The 22,552-nt window shown below is 45.9% G+C and overlaps 1 protein-coding gene across 12 annotated transcripts in view; it reads right to left on the reverse strand.

Moving 5' to 3' along the window:
- LOC105033760 (uncharacterized) overlaps positions 1-22,552 on the reverse strand; it is a 45,442-nt gene that overhangs the window by 3,571 nt on the left and 19,319 nt on the right. For 8 of the 12 annotated variants that reach the window (XM_029261252.2, XM_073251467.1, XM_073251470.1 and 5 more), the window contains 3 exons: positions 20,397-20,443; positions 20,010-20,253; positions 19,501-19,925 (listed from right to left, as the gene is read on the reverse strand). In XM_029261252.2, coding sequence (XP_029117085.2) covers positions 19,630-19,925; positions 20,010-20,253; positions 20,397-20,443 — 587 coding nt within the window. In that variant the 3' untranslated portion in view covers positions 19,501-19,629. Of the gene's footprint in view, positions 1-304; positions 447-598; positions 688-19,500; positions 19,926-20,009; positions 20,254-20,392; positions 20,444-21,669; positions 21,798-22,552 lie in introns of those variants that run through there. The other 4 variants (XR_012138441.1, XM_073251471.1, XM_073251473.1 and 1 more) reach the window with 4 other exon arrangements.

Consider the following 22,552-nt stretch of genomic DNA (forward strand, 5'->3'; position numbering starts at 1 on the left):
AGATACAGCAAAAATGATGATGCAACTGCCGGTTCCATTCAGCACAAATGACCACTTTTAATGGTAGCAAGACAGGAAGCATAAGGTCAAACTAATGTTCTATTAATCCATGAAACAACAAACGTTTTTTAAGATCAGGTCTAATTATTTTTCTTCTTTGTATTTGCTTATGATGCACTCTGATCATGCATGACCCATATCTCTATCCTGCAAGGATGTTAAATTAGGTGGGAACTTACCCTAGGTTGATGAACATGCAATCAAGAATGACTGAGAATAGGTGTTAGAGGAAAGAAAGAAATGCCTGCCATGGGAAGAACATCAGGGTGGGTAAAGGGTTGGACTGCTTTGCTTCCTTAATTGACATTTCCCAAAAGGCTATTACAATCTGTCTTCATTTTCCTTTGTTCTGATTCTTGGACAAGCATGACCAAGTGGAGCAGTTTCTGAGCATCAATAGTGCAAACTGATTTATGAGAACCAGAATGTAATCCACCAAAATATTTCCGGCATCAACATTCACAAATGCATTTGCGAGTAGCATTATTAATCAACATCTAATATTGAAATATGAAGGTTAATAAGATTAACAGAATACCATGGTATATGCCTTTACAAAGCCTCCAATTAACATTATCACTGCATTGTTGTGTTGACTTCAAAAGCAGGTTCAGTGATAAAACTCTCCTGTAAATAGACAATGACTTTGCTACATGTTGTATGATAAAGAGCAAGGATGTAATTTCTCAAACTTTAACTAGTTCTGCAATAATACAATACAAGAACAATAACAGGAAATGACATCCAGAAAAACTTAGTTCTGTAACTCACCTTTTTTGCGGGTGATAGATTCTATAACATGAAAATCAGAAAGCAGCAGAAGTGCAGACAGTAAATAAAGAAACATAGACAATGAAAAGCCAAGATCTAAAAAGTGCAACATTAAGGAATTGAGGAAAATACTTGACACATTCCAACGTTGTGCTAGGATGTAGTTAAGTCAAAAACCTGACTGAAAATATGGTACTTTGGCCTTGTTTGGGTAATCCAGCATGATTCGTTTGGATTTCTTTCTGGATTCATGGATTGGGCAGCCCATTTGGGTTTGGCCCATGTCAACCCAACACACCCCTAGCCCAAGTCTTGTGGGATTAAGAGAAAAAAAAGACCTCTGTGGATCTTTGTCTTCTCTCTTTTTGCAGACCAACAGGCCCACCAGGTGGGACTTAGGCTGGGAATTGAGTGGGGCCTTAAAAGCTTGTGAGTTGGGCGGGCCAACAGGCCCAATTACTACAGCAACATCCAAACAGGCCCTTGTTGTCACTGTAAAGCTCTAGTTCATGGTCTGTCAAAGGATGCACAAGAAGATAACCATATTGCAGTTTAATGCAATGGAGCTAAGTAAACTTTTGTCTTTTCCTTTGAATTCATTGTTACCATAAAGCTGTAGCATATCGTGTGGCATAGAACAAACTAAGACCATATCACATCAACAAGCAGCAAAGTTTTTTGCCCCATTACAAGTTTGTCAAATTTTATAACTCTTGAGAATGCATTTGACAGCTCCCTGCCTGCAAATGCCTTCATTTGGTGCTCATAGAACTAAGATTTTCCTTTATAAACCCAACAATAGGAAGTAAAAGCAACAAGAGATTGCATTTATCACAAAATTACACACTATAAAGCATGTTAAATACCATGAAAAACTTTAAATTTTAAGAACCCAAGATGATATATCAAGCAAGCATACTCAAAAATGAGAAAAATCATCTCATTAAGTTTCTGGATATCTTCCTTCGTATAAGTTGGCACTTACCTCAAAATGCAACACCATGAACCAGTATAAACTTAGACAGAAATATATCTTACTTCTATCAAGAAATAGCTTAGTATTCAGAACATAAAAGAAAAAATATTAAAATATCAAAGAGGAAAGCATTTGACTAGAACATATTTTTCAACCTTGAGAATGAAATTTAATTTACAACCAATAAAGAAATCATATGATGGCATAAGAAAAGAAGAGGACAGAGCATTTCATAGACCAGTTACTGTGGAAGATTACAGCTGCTAGAGAGAGATGTTATGAGTGAAGTCATACACCAAAATCACATAGGTATTACAATTCAAGTGTCTAATCATGCTCCACAGTCAAGATTGTTGGAGGCTTGCAGCAAGCCACTTAGCCTCCCAATCGAAGCCCACCAACCATCCTTTTCTCTATCTCATCCTTTTAAAGGGGAAAAAAAGGATCACCCAGGTAGTCCCCCCTCCTAAAATCTTGTCCGGATCCTCCTTGTTCTTTGTTTTCTCTTTCACGAAGCCTAATAAATGACAATCCTCTTAATAGTCAGGATACTAAGGAACAATAGCCAACAGATAAGTGGGTACCAAATGCTTTTTTTTTTTTTTTTTTGAATTTGTTTCCTTTGGAAGCCAATGCAAGAGAACCAAGACCCATCATCCAAACCACTGCATGACAACAATTTACACAAGCAGAGGGACGAAAAAAATTATCCAATCTTTATCCAACAACTGAAATTGACACTGGTTTCAAATGCAGATGCAAGCATATCATATTTTTTGCAATTCAAATTGTTTAAAGCAGCACATCTGCAAATGTCAAGGCCAAGAACCAGCAGTAAATGCCCAAAGTTTTACCAGAATCGCCAGCCTCTTCTTTATTAAGAACCCAATGGTTAGCTGAAAAGGAGGAAGTAAATCAGAACTCAACCTAAATATACAGATGTCAGTAAATCCAGGAACTCCATATTCACGGAAGCTTGGGGTTGAACTTTAAGTTCCCCCATGAGATGAGAGAGAGCAGGAAACAAAGAAAATTCAAACCTCTACATACGTAAATTAGTAAATTAGTTTTGTCTAAGAGAAATCATGAATTATACAAAACAAAGGAATCTTTTTTCTCACATGTGCTCCCAATTCCAAATGAATCTCATTCAACAGATTCAAATTAGAATCTCAGAGTTATATGTAACATGGTCTAATTTTGCTTACCAGGATATAATATTGATGCTTGACCACAACACAGTAGTGCCAGTTCTTTAAAAAGAAGAAAACATGCAACCCTTTTGCCAGACCATAGAACATTCCTGTTTTTATCCTAACCATTCACAGCTTTCTCACAAGGAGATCATATAAGAAACAACATGAAAGGGGGTTGGGGTGGGTCGGAGTGGAAGAATGGGAAAACAATGTCAATTTTTTTTTTTTTTTAATGTCGTATCCCATTCAATACTAAAGTGTTGCAGGAGAAATAACAAGATCTATACCAATGAGTTTAAACCAATCCTCCTCAAGAAAAGATCATAAAATCTACAATCAACATGGAATACTAGAAAATTCAGGGTTTACCATCTCAATAACAGAATTTTAAATAAAACAGTTTTACCCGAGATATGTTTGATTCCATTAGTGGTAGTTTAGTTTGGCCTTGGTAAGTGTTGACAACTAATAAGAGAAAATTGATGGAATAGTACTAGAAATCACTAGAACCCATTAACAGCTCTCACAGCCTCAAGCATGATAAGAATAAAATCAGAAACAATTATGATCTTGTCCGTTAAAAACCAAAAGAATTTTTGTGGTCAGAAATTTATTAGATATGAGTACATAGATCTTTGGACAATGGAAATTTTGTTAAGTAATAAAGGTAAGCACCTTAAGTGGTATAAGAGAGAAGTGAAGGGTCCAAATTCAACTTCAATTCTGGAAGAAGCATATTTCAGATTAGCCCTAGGTGAAATGCAAGTATAATGAGGAATATAAAGGGTTCAAAAATTAACAAATTTAGACTGCAACAAGATAATTGATCATAATGGTCACATGAACCAATTATATAATAAAGATAATAGTGCATCTTCTATTTTTTGCTTTTCAATTCCTCTTGTCTTTTCTTCTCTAACAGGATTAATCTACTGAAGTACAATATTCTCTTAGGCATGCTGCCACCTTCAAAATTGTCCTTCACACTTCCTATTTATGCACAGATTATCATTACACAATAAAGTTTGTGCATGCATGAAAATTAAGAGTTAAATAATGTAATCAAACATCATAAGTTTGTGCTTCTTAAATAATTAACTCATTTAAAGGAAGTATTGTTATCTATCAATGTTTCAAAAATTAGACAGGACATGCTGGTTGAACTAGTTGAGTAATCAACCAGTCAAGGCTCCCATCTAGATGAATCTAAAACTGGGATCGAAACCGGATCATTTTATTAAGACCATAAAGATCCATGGTTAAATCAGTGAATTGCTCAACCCATTCTGGGTTAAAGTGAACCAGCCAATTTTTGATATACATGAGAATCGGCTTAACAAATATTAGGCTTTGTTTCAACAAAATACAAGGGGTTTATCTCCTCTTCCATGACACATCGTAATCCACTCCCTCCTTTTCCTCCACAAGCGAATGGTTGATGAAAGGACAGCGGACAATGATTGACAACAACAGATCACCTCTCTCTGCACCCTCCTGGTCGCTCTCGACTCGAGGCACCCTCGATAGCCGAGATTGGACAATAGGTCAGCAGTTCAGTAACCTGGCCCTCCCCCCTCTCAATCTCTCTCTTCCTCTCTATTCCTAGCCCCCTTGCTAAATGAGCTTGGCAATACAATCTCCCTCCCCCTGGTCTATCTATCTTCTCAGCACCCTCCAACAACTAGAGTGCCAACACAGCACTCTCTGTTCTCTAATTTTCGTTCTCTCTTTCCCTGCCTGGTCCTTTTTATTAAGTTTGCTTATTGAAAATTAGTTTCCAAAGCAATAGTTTATCTTTAGATGTTAGAGGAAAACTTAATTCAACTTAACGAAATGCGACATATTTTGTTTAAATTAATTTAGTTATAAATAATATTTATAAAATGTTTATTTATAATTTTAATTTAATTTAGATATATTAAGATATTTATTTCATCATTACAACATCATAATTCAATTTTGATTGACCCGACAGTTGAACTAGTAACCTGTGATCGGTATCTTTTCCAATTTGATCAATGGTCCAGGTTTTAAAACATTGTTATCTATTGCTCATCACTAAAGCTAACTGTTCCAAATTTTCTCTAACAATTCTGCACATCCTATATCTCGTTGATATGCACACCTTATATAGCATATCATGCTAAATATGAAAGTTTGAAATACCAACAGTACCACCCCATACTATAGTATGTACCTCCCTATATTGCATACTGTATCACCTCATATCAACACAACCTTTTATCTATGCCAACAAACCGTAAGTAGGTACGGAGTGTAATGTAGCACATACTATGCTGGTCCATCACGATGACGCCCCCATACCATGGTATCTCAAACCTTGCTAAATGATAGACAATGTTGTGTATCCTCCCTGGTATTCTTCAATGCAAGCCCAATGTGTCACTAACAGGCATTCGTATTAGCAGATCTACGAGATCTTGAAGGAATGAAAGTTTGAAAACCATCCATGAGGTTAACTTTATTCCATCTTTTCAAAAGTTATAAGGCAATTTGAATTATTCATTTTGATGGTGAATTCTAAATTTTTTATGCTAATGAGCAATGTTATCTGCTAGTTGAACAATCCTCAGCCACTTAAATGGGTTCAACAACGGCAAACAACTCAAAAGCAAGGCTTGAACTAAAAAATATGGTCCTTCTATCAAGTTGGCCAAGATTGGGCCTAACTATTGTAACAAGATCTCAACCAAAAAGATTGGCCGGAAAGTGTTATTTTGGTTCCTTGACCTTATGTAAGTATCCAAGATCTACCCAATGCATAGCTAATGTAGGACTAAATGCACACATGCACGGTCCTCACATACTCCCAAGATTTTACGTCCCGACGGAATGGAAAGCATCCCAGCCATCCCATGCCATTCTTGTGAGGAACGGGACCAAGACAAGCTAGGGAGTCCGAAACCCTTCCATGCAAGGAGAAAAAGAAAGAGGAAAGAAGGAAAGGAACAAAAAATGAAGAAAAGAAAAAAAAAAGGAAATAAGAAGAAAAATAAAAAAAAAAGAAAGAAAGGGAGAAGAAAAAAAAAGAAAAAGGAAAGAAAAGAAAAAAAGGTAGAGAAAAAAAAAGACAAGAAAAATAAGAAAGAAAAAAGAAAAAATAAGAAAGAAAGAAAAGAAGGGGAGAAAAATGGAGGTTATCCGTCGGGATGCATAACCGGGACTACTGTCGGGATAGAACCAAATGGAACAGTGGGGCATCTCGTTCCATAGAGAAACTAGGATACTTTTATCCCACGAGATTTAAAATCTTACTCCATCCCATATAAGCCCTAGCATCCTGGTCAAGCTAAAAAACCAATCCATTCAAATCCAATCATAAGTACCACAAATCCTATAACAAGCACTACAATCAACCGTGAACAACCCAAATAGGCTTGCGTTACAACATCCCCAAATACACATGAGCTATAGGTTGGATCCGCTCTGATATCATTTGTGACAACCAAAGACCTCATCTAAAAATGCTAAGATATTATTGGATTCCTTGGCCTTATATAAATACTCAAGACCTACTCAGTGCATAGCCGATATGGGACTAAACACATGCATACGCGGATCCTCGCATATTTATTTTTATATACCTAAGTTCCATTTGAAAATATCATGTTCAACACAACACGCTTTTTAACTAAAACCACAATACCCCTATAGCAGGGCCCATGGAACTGCACTAAACTCCTACCAAGTAGGTCCATAATAATCAAGTCCCGAAATAGTCATAGTACCAACCTTTATTAGGGGTCATAACATAGTTAGACTAAGAATCCAAATCCAAAACATATCAAAGCATCTTTATAGAAAAATATATAGGATATTCCAATCAAAACACATATTCCACATAAGATCTATATACGACATGCATAATATTTCATAATAAAAATATTACTTCCAAACTACCAATTTATTTTTCATTCAAACACAGTTTCACATAGTTCATAAGTTGCATGTAAATCAATATATGATTTTTTTGATGTCAAAAATTTATATTAATTAATTAAACAATCTAGGAAAGGTAGATCACTACTTCCGCATCTACGATGCACTAGGTAGAGGTGTACCTATAAAGGGCCAAGGAAATCCAAATTACACCTTCCAACTAGCCTTTTTGGGTAAGGTCTTGAGTTGTCATGATATCAAGTTTGATGGGCCATAAGAGTCCTTAATAAAATAATTATACATGTATAATATACACATGAATTAATCAATTAGTAACTATTAAGTATTAGCAATCACATAGTAACTATCAGCAACATTACAATGTCTGTTTTGTTACTATGTAAAAACTTTTCTTTAAAAAGAAGTTATGGAACATAAACAATGTCTGTTTTGGTACTATCTGTTTTGTATTTCTATGATCTTTAAGATCTGGTATTATTCCCACGTTTTTCTTCCACCATCAATTTTTTAAACTCAATTCTACCAACTCCTAAGCGGCTACCCATTGAGCTTTGAGCCCTCTTACACAAAACAGTTGTTCAGGTTCACCTCCAAATCATTTGTTTCTTTCACCTGACATCTTAGTCCACCACTTTCTTGCAGAATACTTCAACCTAAGGTAATGTTACCTGCTTTAGAAACTCCACAAAGCTCCAACTCCAATCTGCATCCTAAAACATTTTTTACTCAAAGCATTTTCCAAAATATTTGCTCCTGCATCCGCTCCCAATTTTAGCAATGAAGGTCCATGCCTACCAGTTGGACCTTTAATCCAAAACCTTAGGCTGCACTCTAGTCAATCACTTTTGTTCACTTTAGAGTTTAGAGAACTCAGATTGTTAGTTCAATTCATATAAACATTGCAAATAGAACATGGTTAGACAGCAAAGCATGAAATTTAGTCCTAGGTACCCCCAGAGAAGTATTGCATGGACATGGATATAAGAACTGGATTTAGACATGTTTCCAAGCATCGAAATTAGTAAAAGAAACCATTTTGTAAAAGAAAATGTTGAAAGATATATTCATTAATGTCTTACATTATACATGTTTCTAATTCAAACTTTCCAATTAGCTTAAGCATTTAAAAGAAATGACATTTTGCAAAGTTATTTTATGTATACGTGCTTGACAACTAAAAGAAACACATATTGTCCAAAATAGCCGGATATCAAGGTCCAAGTAACACAGGCCCAAACCTTTTAGTTTCATATCCGCTGGATTCTCCTCCACATCCATTATCAATTTTGTATTGGAACTGCAATTTTCATCATCAAATTTTAATTAAAATTCATGTCTAAATTGAACTTTCCCACAACATATTGGTTAAGTTTAACCCTAAACACTAAGGGCCAGTTTGGATGCTGGTTATATAAAGGTTAGGGATGGGTTAGCCAAACAAGAGCGAAAAAGGCATGTTATGTTCTATCAATCAACACACAAAAAAGCAACCTAACCCAATTAACTTTATTTCATAGGGAAAAATGAAACAAAGTCAACTATCAGAGCTTTCTCTTCTCTCTCTCTTTACCTCTTTGCTTTTTTCTACAACTTATCCCACTAAACCTCAATATGTCAGCCAAACAATGAATAATTCTAATGCATGGTTACCTGGTTGGCAAGTTCTGACCAATGGTTACATCTATCTACCCCCCAATTAACTATTTGGTTCAGTTCATAGACCATACCACACCAGTGGTATTTCTCTGTGTGAGCAGTGACGGGTGAAGATCTGGTTAGGTCTTCAATTTGTGACATACAACACAATATCCATGATAGTGAAGCTTGTGCATAAAATCTAATCATGTTCTCACCAAGTTGGGTTTTGAAAAAAAAAAAACTCAGGCCTCTTGCTCATGCTTTTAATATAGTTTTCCTATATACTATGCTAAAAATTTTGTTAAGGAAATAAATGTCATGCTAAAGAACTCGTTACAATACAAACTCGCAGAGAAGATGCATAGGACCATCATAAGTTCATAAAATACAACGTTGAACAGGTTATGGTAAAACAAATCACAGAATTTATTGACCAGACATTCAGCAAAAGGAAAGTTGACTAGATTGCAGACTCTGTATGTCAGTGATTTTCAGCTACCATAGGAGTTTAAAGAAACAAACATAGACAGCTAATAAAATATCATATATGTTTTGTAAACTTTTTAAAACAATAATACCCATTAATTTGTGTTAACAAAAACAAATTTAAAATAATAGTTTGAGAATAATAAATAAAATAGTAGTGATTTCTCAATTCATGCAAGAATATGCACTCTAATACTCACCCTTATCATCCTAGCATCATCATCATCTGCTTCATCGAAGCAAAATAACATATTCTCTAATTTCCCCAGTACGGCTACCTTCTAAGTGATTCACTATTATTCCATGCTGATAAACTATCTCATTTGAACCTATTGGTGCAAAAATCCGCTTGCGCCGGAGAAGCTGGAGTCGAGGAGTCGCGGTCGCCGCCGGGACCTGCAAAAGAAGTCTCAACCGGAGGTGGGGTTGCTCCGGCAAGACCCTCCGACGCTCAAGTCAGTTCTCTGCCTCAACAAGAATGGAGTGCTCGAACGGAGATTTTAGCAGAGTTTTGGGATAGAAAATAGAGCTTATAGAATAACGTATCTGGGGTTCCCTTTTTATAGGCGGGGGGAGCAACAAATTGACAGCGATGTTCGTAACCGTCTGGTAGTGGGCCGCCCACAATCAGAAGGAATTTGTTGCGAGAGTAGTGGAGCGGACCCGTGGCCCTCACTGTCACGCGCCACGTGGAGTCTGCCGCAGGGAGTGGAGCGGCGTCCGTTGTCGCGACTTGCCAGAGGGTGGAAGAATCGCGCAGTATCCGTCACAGGAGGTGGAGCAGGATCGTAGGCATCATAGCGATCTGCCAGGGCATAGTGGAGCCGTGCGGAATCCGTCGCAGGAAGTGGAGCAGGATCGCGACCGTTGCTGTGCCGCACCGGGGAGTGCGGACCCGTCGGTTGAAGTTTGGCTGGAGTGTCTGGTGGTTAGTTATCCACTTGAGGGGAGCCTGAAGCCAGCGGTCGGAGTTGGTGACGGAGCCCGGCTCCCGTAGGAGTCCGGGCGGAGTTTATCTGCAATCAAAGTCGAGGCAAAGTCCGGCTCCCGTAGGAGTCCGGACGGAGCTTACCAGCGGTTGAAGTTGGTGATAGAGCCCGGCTCCCGTAGGAGTCCGGGCGGAGTTCGCTTGTAGTCGGAGTTGGAGACGGAGCCCGGCTCCCGTGGGAGTCCGGGCGGGGTCTTCTTGTAGTCGGAGCTGGAGACGAGGCCCGGCTCCCGTAGGAGTCCGGGCGGAGTCCGCTTGCAGTCGGAGCTGGAGACGAGGCCCGGCTCCCGTAGCGTAGGAGTCCGGGCGGAGTTTATCTGCAATCAAAGTCGAGGCGAAGTCCGGCTCCCGTAGGAGTCCGGACGGAGCTTACCCGCGGTCGGAGTTGGGGACGGAGCCCGGCTCCCGTAGGAGTCCGGGCGGAGTTTATCTGCAATCAAAGTCGAGGCGAAGTCCGGCTCCCGTAGGAGTCCGGACGGAGCTTACCAGCGGTTGAAGTTGGTGATAGAGCCCGGCTCCCGTAGGAGTCCGGGCGGAGTTCGCTTGTAGTCGGAGTTGGGGACGGAGCCCGGCTCCCATGGGAGTCCGGGCGGGGTCTTCTTGTAGTCAGAGCTGGAGACGAGGCCCGGCTCTCGTATAAGCCCGGACGGAGTCCGCTTGCAGTCGGAGCTGGAGACGAGGCCCGGCTCCCGTAGGAGTCCGGGCGGAGTTTATCTGCAATCAAAGTCGAGGCGAAGTCCGACTCCCGTAGGAGTCCGGACGGAGCTTACCCGCGGTCGGAGTTGGTGACGGAGCCCGTTAGGGCCAATCCTGCAGAGAACTTCGGCTGAGGGTATTTTATACCCAACACCAGTCCCCCTACTTCCGAGTTTAAAGTTCGAATGAAGGAAGTACAGAGAGGTTCGCACAGTCGAAGTTCTCCCCTCGAACCCTGCGTACGACCGCCTCCAGATATTTTGGCATTAAATGTGTGCGTGCTGGAGTCTTTTCGAATCGGGGCGATATGAGAGGACTCTTCGAAATTCCCGCAGGTACACTGGCCCAGGTACGGCGCAATAATAGTCCTGCCAACCGTCAGCCACTTTCAGCCGCCTGCCATAGTGAGTGGGACACGTGTCGAGCGCGGGCTGGCCTGGGGGGATTCGCGATCATTATAGCGCCGGATCCCAGGGTCTATTTAAACCCGTCCTTCCGCCTTTGGGGCCCTTACCCCGCTTCAGAATTCTAGCGGTACTCGCCCTTTCTTCGAGTGCCCCGTTTCTCTTGGCGTCTTCTTGGGCCATAAGCGCCCTCCGAGTCGTCCCTGTCCTCGCCCCTCAGCCTCTCTCAGAGCAATCTAGGTTAGTCCCGGAACCTCCACCTCTCTTTTCGTCGCCCAGGAGCCTCTTCTTCGCCATCTTCTTCTGTCGTATTCCTCCGGGTTAGTCTACTGTGATCTCTTGTCCTTTGCCCCGTCCGTTTCCTTCGGGATCTTTAGAGCCTTCATTCGAAGTCATTTGAAATGTCTTCTGGCTCTTCCGCTCCTAGCGGCTCTGGGAACTCTTCCGCCTCGACCCCCCAGGTCCCCCGTTCTACGGATGAACCCGTACCTGGGGCGGGGCCTCGCCCGATTTTCGCGCCGGGCGCCATTCCCTGTTCCTTGTCTCCGGATGAGCTCCTGCTGATAAGGGTTCAGTACGGAGTTCCTTCGGAGTATGACCTGGAGCTTCCCGGCCCCTCTGACCGGGCCAGCGCTCCTCCGTCTGGTCGCTTCTGCTTATATCAAGAGGCGTTCCGTGCCGGGCTCCGGCTTCCGCTTCCGTCCTTCGTTGTCGCCCTCTTTCGCTTTTTAGATATCTCCTTGGCTTCAGTTGCTCCGAATTCTTTTAGGTTTTTGATAGGGTTTCTCTCCCTTTGCCACGTAGTCGAGGTCCAACCGTCCCTCTCCCTATTCAGGTATTTTTATACCTTCAAGCGCCATCCTTCGACGAAGGACTGGTAGTATTTCTCCCCTCAGTTCGGCAAGAAGAGGTTGCTGAAAGGCGCTCCCTCTTCGATCCACAACTGGAAGGGGAAGTACCTCTTCGTCCACTGCCCGACCTTGAGGCTGGGCTTGCCCCCCTGAGGCTCTCTGAGGGATTCTGTTCGCCGGGCCCCCAATCTGGGGGAGGATGATCTCCAGGCTGCCCGGAAGCTTCTTGCCTATTCCGCTCCTTCCCTTCCCAACCTTCTGAGGGAGCAATTTTTGTTCAACGTCGGCCTGAGCCTCCAGAATCCTGCGAGTACTTCATCTTTTCCTTTCTCTTCTTTCCTTCTGCCCCTCTTCTTTTTCCTTCTCTTTCTTCTCTCTCCTTCTCTTTCTCTCTTTTCTCTTTTTTTTTTTTTTTTTTTATCCCGTTGTCGACTTCTAACTCTTGATTGGTTGTTGATTGATTCAATTTTTTTTTTTTAAGGAATGGACGTCGAAGCAGCGCGGATGCTCGCCAGGGGCCTCAGGGCCCACAAAAGGAAGGGCGCCGCGACCTCCGGATCGACGAAGAGGGCCAGGGCGGAGGAGTCGAGCTTGGCCGCGTCCGTCCAAGCGGCTCCGGCGATTGACATTCCCTCGGACGCCGAGCCAGTGGCCCCCCGGGCCTCCTCGAGGAGTTCGCCGACTGGGGCCCCCATTTCGGGGGTCCGCTCCGCGGAGGCGCCCGTTGCCGAGAGGGGAAGAGAAGGAAGTCGGTGGCCCGCAGGGTGAGTAGCCGCCGCGCCGCCGCCGACGAGTCCCTCGGTTCCGAAGAGGGGCCGGAGAATCCCTTTAATGACAGAGACTTGATTAGGCGGTTGATCGACGGCTGCATTCTGCCCGAAGTCATCGAGAGGATCGACAACGCCGATCCTGAGCAGCGGGTCTGGGACTCTTTAGAGTCCTTCCTTGAGGTAAACAAATCTTCATTCATCCGGCTATTCGACCCTTGTTCTGATCCCCTAGCCGTCCTTGCAGATTGGGCATCAGCTCCTTGCCAACATCGAGGCGACGAACCGTGCGAGGAGGGACATCGTCCAGGTGGGAGCGCTGCCGGGCCGAGGTTGCCCGCCTTAAAGAAAAGACGGCCGAAGTAGTCGCCCTCCAAGAGGTCCTGAAAGAGAGAGACAAGCCCGGGAGGAGGAAAAGCAGGCCTTGGTGGAGACGGCGAGGAAGGCGGAGGCCGAGGTCACCAATTTGATTGAGCAGACTCCAGTCCTGGTCTCGGAGGCCAGGGCTCTTGCGGTAGGGGAGTTCAAGGCCTCCGCGGAGATGAGGGACCTGAATGTCCAATTCGGCCAGGAGGCGTTCATCAAGAGGTTCGAGCTTTGCCAAGAGAAAGTGGCCAGAAAATTTCTGGAGCTCGACCTCAGCTTCCTGGGTGAGGAGTCCGAAGACGAGGCCGGTCCCTCGCCCGCCACCACTGCTGTCACAGCTCCCTTGCCGGGGACGCCGAGCTCTCCAACTCCTGCCTCTGAGGTCTGAGACCTCCGACCTTGTAGTTCTATTTTTCTGCAATTTTCCTTTTCCTTCTTGTCTTCAAAAATCATCCAATCAATAAAGTTGAATTTCTTGTCGTGGGTGGCTTCTCCCTCCTTCCCTTCTTCTCTCTGCTTTTCTTCCTGCGATGAGTCGCGTTTTGACGCTTTCACCTTCCGATGGCAGTGTCCTGCGGAAGCACTTCCCCTACCCCTGGGGATCCCGCTGAAGTCGACGATCCAACGGCTGAAGAAGGAAGTCCTTCACTCGACAAAAAAGTCAAAGAAGATGGAAGGCGAGCTTCGCAAACTGAGGGAGGGCCATTCTGAAGCCACCGCCGAGGCCACCCGCTTTCGGAATCTCCACGTGAAGGGGATCATGGAGTATAGCCGGAGGAAGGCGGACTTCACGAAGGAGCTTGAGGAATGTAAGAAGAGCGCCAGCGACCGAATTTGGGCTCAAGCTGCCAAGATTAGCGCTCTCAGAGTGGAACTGTCTGCTGCGAAGGAGAAGATTGGCCAGCTGGAAGGAAGTTCATCCCGGCTCTTGGCCCGGGCTGACGCGACCGAGAATGGTCGAAGGTCTCCGCCCTTCAGCAGCAGCTTCAGGACGCCGAGGTGAGCTACGACGTACACCGGACCGGTTGGCGCAGGCAGGTGGACGAATACAAAGGGAGACTCAGGGTGGCGACCGACGAAGTCGCCCGTCTTCAGAGGCAGCTGGCCGACAGGGCTCAGCTTACTTCCGCTCGGGATTCTGATGAGCTCCAGTCCCTAAGAGGAACCGTTGAAGGGATTTCCGTTGCCCTCGGGGACAAGACGGCTGAGCTGCAACAACTGAAGATCCAGCTGGCGTACGAGCAGCGGGCTGTCGCGGACGCGGAGGCGGAATCTGAGGTCTTGAGAAAGAGGCGTCGAGAGGCGGAGATCGAGAGCCAACGACTTCGTCGGGTGCTCCAAGGCGCGCTGCAGAGAAGAAGAGAGCTAGAAGAAGAAATTGAGAATTTCAGGCAGTCTTGGATGAGGGGTGGAGCAGATAATTCTAGGTCGGAGGGAGCAGAGCTTCCCTAGGACTCTTTTCGTCCTTCTGTCCTTTCATGTATATATTTTCCTTTTGTTGTTTCGTCCCGCTTTTATCGTTTTGCTTTTCTTTCCTTGGCCTTCCGGGCTTTGTAGTGTGTATTTTGGAAATGGAATGAAAAGGAGATTTCGTGTTACCTCGTTCGTGCGTTGTATTAAATTGTCGTCCGCCGAACTTTTCTTGCCGTCCGACCTGTCTGATGTTGACGTCGTTGGGAGGCGTCCAGTCGTTGATACGTTGACTTGCCTTCCTCGTCGTTCATGGCCGCGAGCTCGAGCTTGACGGTCCGAACTCTGCATTACCTCGATGCCGTCGCTGTCTTCTTGACCTGTGTCGAGAGTTTTCTCAGAGACCGGGGGTGTTTGGTAGGAGCTCCCGTCTTTATTGAGACGAGGTTCTTTAGGTCTTTGGTGTGGTTTGTCCTTCATCTGTTTCCGTCGTAGTTCGTTGCTCTTCCTTTTTAATTTTCCTCCTCTTCTCAGAGTGAGGACCCTCCCCCTGCCTTTTGCGGGGTTGCATAGAAGTATGGAGGTGCCGCTAAGGGGCCTTTCCCCTTCATTCGATCTTGTTGGGCGGCCGGGTTTCGTCATCGTCAGGACGAGGTTCTCCTCCTGTTCCCAACGGAGATGCGGGGCTCATAAGGACCATCACCAGGGTCTCTCCCCCATCCGGTCTAAAAGAACCGGACCTTCGACTTTGCTCATGTCAGGACGAGGTTCTCCTCCTGTTCCCGACATGGCCGTGGGGGCACATTAGGACGTTGCAAGGCCTCTCCCCCCATCCGGTCTAAAAGAACCGGGCCTTTGACTTTGCTCATGTCAGGACGAGGTTCTCCTCCTGTTCCTGACATGGCTGTGGGGGCACATTAGGGCGTTGTAAGGCCTCTCCCCCCATCCGGTCTAAAAGAACCGGGCCTTTGACTTTGCTCATGTCAGGACGAGGTTCTCCTCCTGTTCCTGACATGGCTGTGGGGGCACATTAGGGCGTTGTAAGGCCTCTCCCCCCATCCGGTCTAAAAGAACCGGGCCTTTGACTTTGCTCATGTCAGGACGAGGTTCTCCTCCTGTTTCTGACATGGCTGTGGGGGCACATTAGGGCGTTGTAAGGCCTCTCCCCCCATCCGGTCTAAAAGAACCGGGCCTTTGACTTTGCTCATGTCAGGGCGAGGTTCTCCTCCTGTTCCTGACATGGCTGTGGGGGCACATCAGGACGTTGTAAGGCCTCTCCCCCAATCCGATCTCGAGATAATCGGACTTTCATTTTAGTTATGTTAGGATGAGGTTCTCCTCCTGTTTCTAACATAACTTGTTTTGATTGTCTGAAGGGGTTATCCCCAGTCACAACAAATTCATTTCAAATGGGAGGAGCACGTAAAGTCGAAAGGAATTTAGATTCGGGGTAGAGTTGTAAGCAATACATTTACAGATTTTTCGAGTTCCACGGTCGCGGAAGGTCTGCTCCTTCCTTGAGGCCCTCCGACGATGGAGTCGATGGTCCCAATTGGAGGCCGATCTCCGGACTGCTCCTCCCTCCTTGGCGGTTCAGGTTGCGGCAGGGCCCTTGGCCGATCTTCTCTACCCTCAGGCCGGCGTCGAATAAATCGGTTAAGTCGACCTCGCCGGATGAGTCCTCGATCTCATCTCGGAGCTGGATGCATTCCTCCGTGTCGTGACCGTGATCGCGGTGGTAGAGGCAGAACTTGTTGGGGTTGCGCTTCCCGGGGTGTGTGCGCATCCTCTCTGGCCTAGGGAGCTGCTCCCTGACCTCCATCAGTACCTGGGCCTTCGAAGCATTGAGGGGGGCGTAGTTGCGGAATCTTCCCGGTGGGAGCTCCGCCGAACCCCGCGGTCTGGGCTTCTCTGCCTGCGTACCCGGGGCGGAGTATGGACACGCTTGTGCCCAGGAGGGGATCGAGAATGCGGCCGAGCTTCTCTCGACCTTTTTTCAACTGCGGGCTTACTCGAGTCTCCCACCTGCCGCTCCCTCGCGGCCTCCTCATCCTTCATTTTAAAGGCTTCTTCCGCTCGGACGTACCCTTCAGTCCGAGCCAACAAATCAGCAAAATTCCTGGGGTACTTCTTCTCTAGGGAGAATAAAAGGTCATTCTTCTGAAGGCCGTCCTTCAGAGCGGCCATTGCGACTGATTGATCCAAATTCCGGACCTCCAGCGCTGCGATGTTGAAACGGTTGATGTAGGCCCGAATGGACTCCCCATCCCTCTGCTTGATATTGATGAGGGACTCTGAACCCTTCCGGGGGCGTCGGCTGCTGACAAAATGGACCACGAATTGGTGGCTCATTTGATCGAAGGAAAAGATGGTACCCGGCTTCAGCGCCGAATACCAGTTTCTCGCCGCTCCTTTCAAGGTGGAGGGGAAGGCTCGGCACAGAATGGCGTCGGGAGCGCCATGAAGCAGCATCATCGTCCGGAAGGCTTCCAGGTGATCGACCAGATCCGAAGTCCCGTCGTAGCTCTCGAACTGGGGGAGCTTGAAGTTTGGTGGGATCGGTTCCTGCATGATCATTTGAGAGAAGGGAGGGTCAGTACAAATATCCTCACCATAAGCGGGGGGAGCATGGCGGAGTTCTTCGATCCGTCGATTCATCTCTTGGAGTCTCCGATCTAGGAGATCCTCCCGACTTCGAATCTCGAGGGTCCTCTGGCAGAACGGGGGCAGGGATCTTCCAGGGGTGGAGTCGTGGTCCGATTGAGGACTCTCACCCTCGGGTTCGTTTTCCCAGGAAGGACGGGGCGGCTGGCCCAAGTGGCCCGCCCCGCCGTCGGATCCTGGTGTTCCGGAGACACCCTTTCCAGGCGCACTGATGCCTGCGGCTGCTGCTGCTGCATAGCCTGCACAGCCTCTGTGAGGCCTCTGACCTGCTGCGCTAGCAGATCAAACTGCTCCGCGCCGACCGCCGTCGCCGGAGGAGGAGGAGGTTGAGAAACAGGAGGGGAGGCCGGAGCCTGAGATCTGGCCGTGGAGGCCGTGCCGCGGAGGCCGTGGATCGTCGCGTGGATGCCTTGCGGGGAGGCATCGAGCAAGGACCAAGTGGAGAAAGGAGGGGGGAGGGGATGCCGGAAGAGACGTCCGGGGGCGGTCCCGTTGAGCGCTCCTTTAAGAACAAGGATACTGCGAAGACACAGGCCCCTTCCTCTAGCGCCAATCCTGTTGGTGCAAAAATCCGCTTGCGCCGGAGAAGCTGGAGTCGAGGGAGTCGCGGTCGCCGCCGGGACCTGCAAAAGAAGTCTCAACCGGAGGTGGGGTTGCTCCGGCAAGACCCTCCGACGCTCAAGTCAGTTCTCTGCCTCAACAAGAATGGAGTGCTCGAACGGGGATTTTAGCAGAATTTTGGGATAGAAAATAGAGCTTATAGAATAACGTATCTGGGATTCCCTTTTTATAGGCGGGGGAGCAACAAATTGACAGCGATGTTCGTAACCGTCTGGTAGTGGGCCGCCACAATCAGGAGGAATTTGTTGCGAGTAGTGGAGCGGACCCGTGGCCCTCACTGTCGCGCGCCACGTGGAGTCTGCCGCAGGGAGTGGAGCGGCGTCCATTGTCGGACTTGCCAGAGGGTGGAAGAATCGCGCAGTATCCGTCACAGGAGGTGGAGCAGAATCGTAGGCATCATAGCGGTCTGCCAGGGCATAGTGGAGCCGCGCGAAATCCGTCGCAGGAGGTGGAGCAGGATCGTAGACATCATAACGGTCTGCCAGGGCATAGTGGAGCCGTGCGGAATCCGTCGCAGGAAGTGGAGCAGGATCGCGACCGTTGCTGTGCCGCGCCGGGGAGTGCGGACCCGTCGGTTGAAGTTCGGCTGGAGTGTCTGGTGGTTAGTTATCCACTTGAGGGGAGCCTGAAGCCAGCGGTCGGAGTTGGTGACGGAGTCCGGCTCCCGTAGGAGTCCGAGCGGAGTTTATCTACAATCAAAGTCGAGGCGAAGTCCGGCTCCCGTAGGAGTCCGGACGGAGCTTACCAGCGGTTGAAGTTGGTGATAGAGCCCGGCTCCCGTAGGAGTCCGGGCGGAGTTCGCTTGTAGTCGGAGTTGGGGACGGAGCCCGACTCCCGTGGGAGTCCGGGCGGGGTCTTCTTGTAGTCGGAGCTGGAGACGAGGCCCGACTCCCGTAGGAGTCCGGGCGGAGTCCGCTTGCAGTCGGAGCTGGAGACGAGGCCCGGCTCCCGTAGGAGTCCGGGCGGAGTCCGCTTGCAGTCGGAGCTGGAGACGAGGCCCGACTCCCGTAGGAGTCCGGACGGAGTTTATCTGCAATCAAAGTCGAGGCGAAGTCCGGCTCCCGTAGGAGTCCGGACGGAGCTTACCCGCGATCGGAGTTGGGGACGGAGCCCGGCTCCCGTAGGAGTCCGGGCGGAGTTTATCTGCAATCAAAGTCGAGGCGAAGTCCGGCTCCCATAGGAGTCCGGACGGAGCTTACCAGCGGTTGAAGTTGGTGATAGAGCCCGGCTCCCGTAGGAGTCCGGGCGGAGTTCGCTTGTAGTCGGAGTTGGGGACGGAGCCCGGCTCCCGTGGGAGTCCGGGCGGGGTCTTCTTGTAGTCGGAGCTGGAGACGAGGCCCGGCTCCCGTAGGGGCGGAGTCCGGCAGCGGAGCTGGAGACGAGGCCGGCTCCGTAGGAGTCCGGGCGGAGTTTATCTGCAATCAAAGTCGAGGCGAAGTCCGGCTCCCATAGGAGTCGGACGGAGCTTACCCGCGGTCGGAGTTGGTGACGGAGCCCGTTAGGGCCAATCCTGCAGAGAACTTCGGCTGAGGGTATTTTATACCCAACAGAACCAAACCAAATCTTTCTCCGCTTGGTCTAGCCACATACAGAACCTCCTTTTGATTATTAGTTCTGCAAGAAACATTTCATGATCAAATGTGTACACAATATGGAAACTCCGACAAAATACTTAACAACCAAACTACAGGAGAAGCAACTGAAATATAGATTAAAACAATTATATACAGCATATTTATCATACCACAATTCTGAATGATGTACTAGTAGGAGACAGACATTTGTTATATTTAATGACTAACAGTATTACCCCACTACATTGGCAAAGAAACTTGCTGACATCGAATGATGCCTGCAGCTCCGCCATAACACAACCATCTTTCACTCCCTCTGTTCATGTTCCACCTTACCCTATGCATAGCCACAACTTTGGGAGGATGTGCTTCAAACTGTTGTGCAGATCCTTCATCTCTGTTTTCCTTTCTTTGCAATATCCCTTGCTCTATTTCAGCATGAAATTTTGTTTGCACAGCAATAGCACTTGCATGCTGTTTCTTCTTCTCATTCTTTCTGGATTTTGATGTTGTATTTCCCATTGTTTCTTCACTACCTAAACATGAAGCTGGTAAGCAAGGGAGAGAACTATTTGTAGGAAACTTTGGCAGCAAGCATGGTTGGAAATTTCAATGATCACCTGAAACAGCATGACCTGTTTGTTTTGCCTGATCCACATCTGAGAAGCAACCATGCAACTGCATGGTCGGAGCAGTGTCCACACAGTCATCAACCGACTTCTTTTGCGCAAAAGGAATGTTGGGCACTGGAACATCAGGTAGTGGACTATTGATCTCAAGAACTTGGCCTTTTTCCATAAGTGACCCGCAAAGGAAATGCGGTTTAGGGTTTCGCTTTGGATCTTTGTCCACAGCTTCAGTAAGCTACTCAGGAGAAGAGTTTGACAATTGTCTCAGAAACGATATGCATTGTCATTTTATATCATTTAAAAAATAATCTAGAGAGAAATCATTGTATTGGATAGGCATAAACATCTCCTTAAAGCTTACATCAGATAGTTCATTACCTGAAACCGGACTGCAGATCCATCTGCACTACAATAAGCAACGAGACCTGAGAATTAACAAAAATATAGATTGATTGATAAGTACAATATTGGTTTACAAGCAGGAAATCAGAAAGCAGCATGTACTATTTGACCGTTATAATGACAGTGCACTGAGCAACACTAGGATCACAGTTCATACATATCCTTATAACATATGCATCTCTGAATGGATGTGTACGCATACAGATACCCATTTCTAGCTCACTAATGTTGGAGACAGAATCAATGGAGAATAATGTGGAACAAGTTGAATAAAATTCACTCTTTCCATAACCTGGAGTGTAATAGATTGTTTCTCAACAATGAAAAACATATTATCTTCCCCGTAATTCCATGGAAGATATATGTATAAAATATGTTGATCATTTATACTCAAGGATTTAAGTACAGTTATATACCCATGCAAATTGACCATATAGATTCATATTTGGTAAAAGGTACCAGTACTGGTACTATACCGACACATGTGAACTCATTTTTCATGTATGAGCACATGAAGTACCATTCACCAATAAGGTACACATCAAACCAGTAAGGTACTGACATTTTGCTTGAAAGACATCTTTTCTTCATCATGACCTGATAAAAGCTACATATATTTTTTACTGTATTACAATTTCCAATCAAGCAAGTCCCTTTTGATTTCATCTATCAAATTAGTGTTTGGGCTAGAACATTTCCACTACCCTCACCCCTCCTTCCTTGTGCCCTAGATGCGGCAAGTGTAGGTGGACCCCATGAAAGCACAACCAAAGAAAAGCCAAAAGAAAATTAGAACTATATACTGGTAGTAAAGACCTTAACATCAAGAGTAGAGAAAGCTAAGGACTAGAGAGACGAGGACGGCTTTGACTTGGAGATGGCAAAAGGAAAAAGGGATAGAAAAGTTGCAAAGCGAGGTGGAAACATTGGACATAATGTGGTAGGCTACTCAAACAAAGAATAAGCATACTGATACCGAGATCAAGAAAGGCTAGTTGAAGGACAGGGGGCTTTTAAGGGTGAAATGCAGTTGGAGGGGCAAGGGGGGAAGGGGTTTTATTCTTTAGGGTATTAATTGGAGCTGGAGAAGGAGCCAAAGGGCAATGAATCTTTTTTGGTTATTTATTGCATTTGGCATTCTAGTTTCTAGTCTTTTATTGTCAGTCACTATGCAAGCTAAAGCAGTGGAGTAGTTAGCTCTATAAATTGTCACTGTCGAAAATTAACAAGAATAAAGTTAGGGTGTGACCTTCCACTTCGACGCTTCCATCTGCAAAGGGTTATGTGCTAGTCTCGAAAGTTGGAGCATGAGGTAGCTAATTTTGCCTATTATCAACAGGCATGTTCCTGATAATTATGGGTTCTATCTTCTTTGATCTGCAAGTAAAAGATTTGACTTCAATTATGGAAATCATTTCAAAATAGGACACCTTGGTCAGGAGAATAGAAGTTTAGCCTGTGCATAAAGAGGGTCCAACATGTAAAATTGATTCTATGTGAAAAAAGCTATCAACAAATTTGATCCAAATTGGTAGAATTGTACTGATCAATAACTATGTTGCATGGGTTTGGGTATGGGCATCAAGTGGCGGTGTGCATCTAGAAGTCAGACTTGTGCCATCCCCAAATTCTAGGACATGGGAACTCGGCTTAAAAGGAACCAAAAGTTGCATGAGGGTACATGGGTATGTCCAACTAGCTGCTATTTTGCAGTTAGTCCTCATATAATTAGGATGGAATGCTGAATCCTGGCACAAATTAGGCATTATTTTTACAAATAGTCCTTCTAATAGATCCTAATGCATAGACAAAGGTTAAAATTAAAATAAAATAAAAATAAAACACTCAACAAATAAGGCCTAAACATTGGTTGGTAGTCCTTTCAAGGGATTAAACTTTAATTTTGCCCGAGAACAACATGCGTTGAGCCCTAATAAAACCTTTTTATCATATCCCCCAGACTCGCCACCTATTCCACAGAAATCACTGATCCACCACGACATAGCTAATCTCCATCTCCCTTGCCTTCTTCTTTCCTTCATTCCTTTCTTTCTTTTCTTCTTCTTTCTTTCCTTCCTTTCTTTCTTTCCTTTCCTTTCATTCCTTCTTTCCTTTCGTCCTTCTTTCCTTCC

Source organism: Elaeis guineensis, chromosome 2, assembly GCF_000442705.2.
Source record: "Elaeis guineensis isolate ETL-2024a chromosome 2, EG11, whole genome shotgun sequence".
NCBI classification, from domain to species: domain Eukaryota; kingdom Viridiplantae; phylum Streptophyta; class Magnoliopsida; order Arecales; family Arecaceae; genus Elaeis; species Elaeis guineensis.